This window comes from Penaeus japonicus, unplaced genomic scaffold (assembly GCF_977035675.1).
Source record: "Penaeus japonicus unplaced genomic scaffold, GWHDUDI00000001_assembly GWHDUDI00000012, whole genome shotgun sequence".
Lineage (NCBI taxonomy): Eukaryota > Metazoa > Arthropoda > Malacostraca > Decapoda > Penaeidae > Penaeus > Penaeus japonicus.
The window spans coordinates 3827642-3832641 of record NW_028234414.1 but is presented as its reverse complement, the minus strand read 5'-3'; the positions used below and the strand labels follow the sequence as shown (position 1 = coordinate 3832641).

Sequence of the window (5000 nt, the reverse complement as noted above, 5' to 3'; positions counted from 1 at the left end):
TCTGCTCGTCTTCACTTCCCAACATTTTCTCTCTCCTCTCACTCCTCCTCCTCCTCCCCCCCCCCCTCCTCCACTGCACACAACATTTTGTGTATCTGTATTTATATTTCTTTTACATATAACAACAGAGGTTATGATGCCATGTGTGTCCCCTTCATATAACCATAACCAGTGTTCTGAGGCATGAAAGAAGCAATTCCATGAAGGTTTTGTTTAGACAATACACCTTGATTGATGTTAGTATATATAACCAAGTGGTGAGATTCATAGTCAGCATTCCATAGTACAAGAAAGTGATACTCAAGTCCAGGTGTGTGGGTTGCACAGAGGAACACACAGTTTGTCTTTTTTTTCCAATGGTGGATTGTGAAAAAAAAGGTGTACAGTTCAGAGTTTATTGGAAGTGTGTGCTTCCCGTTAATCAAGAAGAGCAATGTAATTGAAGATAAAAGACTTTGATTCGACTTCTAGGTACAAAAGAATTAAAGGTGAAAAAAATCTTCCGCTTACTGATTGTCTCATTCTCAAGGCACTGTCTATGCTTTCTGATTGAAGCACTTTGCACTTTGCTTTGTGTCTTGTTATTTGGCTTCGGCATATGACAATGATCTGCTTCAGCTCTTTAATTAAATTATCTTGATTATGAGACACCAGTTGACCACAGGTCCAGGTGAATGCATCTTGAGTCACCTCGAAAGTGAAGTCTGTAGCTCTGTCTTTTGATTGAATCTCTCCAAGTTGGTAGTATATACATTATTACATCTTGGTCCATATTTTGAGAGGAAGCAGACCTTTTTTTAGGATGATTACGAGATACTGTATAGCCTTTGCATTGTACATATTGTATATTGGACTGAATGTTAAACTTTTTTATGGCTGTATCTTTCATATATTTATTTATATTTTAGCCAATGTCTAATATAATGATACATATCAAGTTTAATTTTGCAGGCTTATGACAGTTTTGACAGTATATTATCTGTATAACATGTTGTTTGTACTTCCAGCAATGAAAACAGCTCATGTAGTATGTTCACTATACATTTTACAGTTACATTAGATGTTTTTGGGAAACTTTTTCCATTGCTGAGTGAAACTTCCAAGCAACATCTTATACACAGACAAATACAAAATGACATGACCTGTTGACTAGTCATTAATCATCTTACTTCTTGTTTGAAGGAAGATTAACATTTTAAACTAAAAAGGGTATTAATATCTTTATAACTTTTATGTATAATACTATCCACAATTCTTCATGAAAGAATTAATATATATATTTTTTTACTTACATATTATCTTTTAATCTGTATGAACTATTTTTATTGTTTTAAAATGTAGATTAGTTAACTAATACTCACTGTGGATTGGAAATTGATTGACAAAGAGTTATGTAGATCTTCTTAGTGCTGCTCAGGGAGGATGATCTAAAAAGCGATATTTTTCACAGGAATCAGCTTTTGAAAGAGACGTCATATTTGATATGCCTTTTAGAAGGAAGAGAGAACTAAATTCAAGGGAAACAGTTTAGCATTTGGGGGGGTTGGCATGTGGTGTGTGTCTGTGGTTGTGTTCTCTGCCTCTTCTTTATTATTCAGTTTCAATAGCCTTATTTGTTTGTCTGTTTTTAGATTTTAGATAAGTACAGTAGTGTAGACATAGTAAACAAAAAAAAACAAACAAAAAAAATCAATTTTTAAACTTATATTGGTCATATATCACATTATTTCAATGATGGTTTTGTAGCTTCAAAGAAAATCTAGAGAATAAAGTCATGAGTGTAGGTTTGGCCTGAAACAAACACGGGCTGTGAGGGAAACAGTCGCAATCATTAATATCAAAGCAACAGGAACGCTGAATAGGATGAGTACCATGTGGCAAGTAGAGATGTGCAAGGAATGGGGAGAATGCAGGAGATGCGAGGTGGGTGAGAGTCATAGAGATGTATCCTTTTTTTTTTTTTAGTTTAGAGGGTTTTAGTTTCTAAATTGGTAAATTAATGGGGGGGTTCTTGAAAGTGATTTTATGGTGTTGTTAAGTTTTCATCTTTTTGGAAGGACTGAGCATTAGAATGGCTAAAGGAAAAGTGGCAGTACAGGATGATACGCAATAGAATCGGTAAAATGTTTAACGTATCTCTGCATTTCTCAGTATTATTCAATGTAGCTGATTCTTGTGAAATTTATCTACCAGTAGTGGATGTAAGGGTGAAGGTTTCATAATGTTGGGTTGCTTCTTGGCTGGCACACTCTTGAGGTGGGCTGGATGTGTTGGATATTGCAGACCGCAGTATTATGGGGGACCCCCCCCTGGGACAGGGCCAGCCGCCGGGGGGATGCAAGTTCACCCGCCCCCCCCTGGCAACCCCCCGGCTGGGCCTCAGGGCCCCACAAACTTCCTGCACGGCCCGGCCCCCTGGAACCCGAATCAGCGCACCATCAATCTTGGCGGCTGGAAGATCTCACCAGCCTACTCTCGGGACGAATATGATGCGTAGTGGCCAAGCGTTCGGCCGGCCATCTGCACTCTGCTGTACGACACTCTTTCTCCTTGTCCTCTGATCTCAACATTTACTGTAACTTTATCTTTTGTACATGGCTGCCATGTAGAGACTTTGTAACTGTACTTAACAGAGGTGTATGCAAGTAATTAATATGAGTCTAACTTCCTCTAGAAGCTTTGTTTTCTTCCTCAATAACAGTTGTACAAGCATTCTGTCCCTGGAAGCTGCTTAAAAGTTGTATAGCCTGCTTTTGGTTTCCGTATATTTATTTATGTACTTATTATTTATTGCATGTCATTGATTACTTATGTGCTTATTTAGTTGTAGACTAATAGGCCCCAGATAGTGATAGTTTGCATCAAACTCTAGTCAAGTGGGAAACCGACCCTGCGCGACTCCTTTCTCCTTGAGACGGATCACTCAGTCCATCTTCTGAGTCCTTTCCCTTCTCTCTCAAATGACACCACACTGACTCCCGACTTATCTAATTGACCACCACAGAGCAAGACCGACTGCACTAACCTACCGTTCGAACCGACTAGACCTGGACAGGTAAACTAACAGAATTTGTATGAAAATACCCTCTGGCATATGCTGTTTGTTTTGTTAGTTGGCTGTGAGCAGGTCGAACTCACTAGATATATTAGTTGGATACTCTTTTTTTATTTACTTTTTTTTTACCCTTTAATCAATAGAAAGTCAGCCCTTTTATCTGGTATTACCAAGATCTGCTTGCAGCTTGCAACACTGTAATGGAACAGTACATTGTTGATATGTTGTCATGATCCAAGGTTCTGTTTTTGAATTTTCATGCTCTCCCTCTCTATCCCTCTATCCCTATCCCCCTCCCTCCCCCCCCATTTCTCTCTCTCTCTCTCTCTCTCTCTCTCTCTCTCTCTCTCTCTCTCTCTCTCTCTCCCTCTCTCTCTCTCTCTCTCTCTCTCTCTCTCTCTCTCTCTCTCTCTCTCTCTCTCTCTCTCTCTCTCTCTCTCTCTCTCCCTCTCCCTCTCCCTCTCCCTCTCCCTCTCCCTCTCCCTCTCCCTCTCCCTCTCCCTCTCCCTCTCCCTCTCCCTCTCCCTCTCCCTCTCCCTCTCCCTCTTCCTCTTTGCCCCTCCCTTTCTTCCTTTTGTATTTTGTAATTTTTATCAGAAATGCTCTTATTGGAAACTTATTGTTTTTCTTTGTCTTTGATTTTTGTTCATGAGAAGCCTTGGATCATGGATTGACTATATTATGCATTACTTTTTATGCTCATTTTATTGTTTATAGAAATAAGGACAAATAGATGATTATTAATGGTGGCACTGCATTTGACTTTTTTATTATATATATATATATGTACATATATATACATATATATATATATATATATATATATATATATATACATATATATGTATACATATATATATATGTACATATATATATATATATATACATATATGTATTTACATATATATATATTTATATATATTACATATATATATATTATATATATATATATATATATATATATATATATATATATATATATATAATATATATATATATATATATATATATATATATATATTAATATATATATATATATTATATTAATATTATATATATATATATAATATATATGTACATATATATATATTATATTATATATATATATATACATATATATATATATATAATATATATATATAATATATATATTATATATATATATATATATATATTAATATTATATATATATATATATATAATATATATATTATATATATATATATATATATATATATATATATATATATATATATATTATATATGTATATATATATATATATAAATATATATTATATATTATATATATAATATATATATATATATTATATATATATATATATATAAATTTTATAATTTTGAATACACTCACTTCTGTGGATTTTGAAGCATCAGTGTACACCTGGTATTGACACTATATTCTCGGAAAAAAAATGTTTATAATCATTTGCAACTAATTACTATTTTTACTTTCACTTTATATTTTGTAAAATTGTATTCTATTTTTGCTTTCCAGTGATGCATAGAAGTTACCTGAAAAGTAAAAACCCTGAAGCTGGTGATGTACCAAAGTATGTTTAGCATTGGCTTTGGAAGGAGACTATACATTACATCCCATAGGAAAAAATACAAATAAATACAAAATGTAAGAAATTAAAGGAGAAAACATTATAATCAGAGGAAGACATCACAGGAACAATTAATTTACACCCCCCCCCCTCTCTCTCCCCTCCCCTCCCCACATCAAGCAGAATATCCTCGTCCCAATTCCTCAATCTCCTCTTCTCCGTCTCCCTTATCCTCCTTTCTCTCTTCCCTCTCCTCCCTCTGTGTCATACCCTCAATTTTTAAGAACATTTACTTTTTTTTTTTATTTTTTTATTCAGTTTGTCCCCCACCCCCTTTGAAATTCATTGGTGTGCAGGAATTTCGTCTCTTGCGCCCA

At 34.7% G+C, this 5000-nt stretch overlaps 1 protein-coding gene across 29 annotated transcripts in view; it reads left to right on the top strand.

Annotated features, from left to right (window-relative positions):
• Positions 1–5000, top strand: part of LOC122250953 (prominin-1-A) — a 97047-nt gene that overhangs the window by 88954 nt on the left and 3093 nt on the right. For 14 of the 29 annotated variants that reach the window (XM_086542269.1, XM_086542261.1, XM_086542273.1 and 11 more), the window contains 2 exons: positions 2284–2532; positions 4572–5000. The exon at positions 4572–5000 is cut by the window's right edge and continues 3093 nt beyond it. In XM_086542269.1, the coding sequence (XP_086398395.1) occupies positions 2284–2497 (214 nt within the window). In that variant the 3' untranslated portion in view covers positions 2498–2532; positions 4572–5000. Of the gene's footprint in view, positions 1–2283; positions 3056–4571 lie in introns of all 29 variants that reach the window. The other 15 variants (XM_086542285.1, XM_086542282.1, XM_086542280.1 and 12 more) reach the window with 3 other exon arrangements.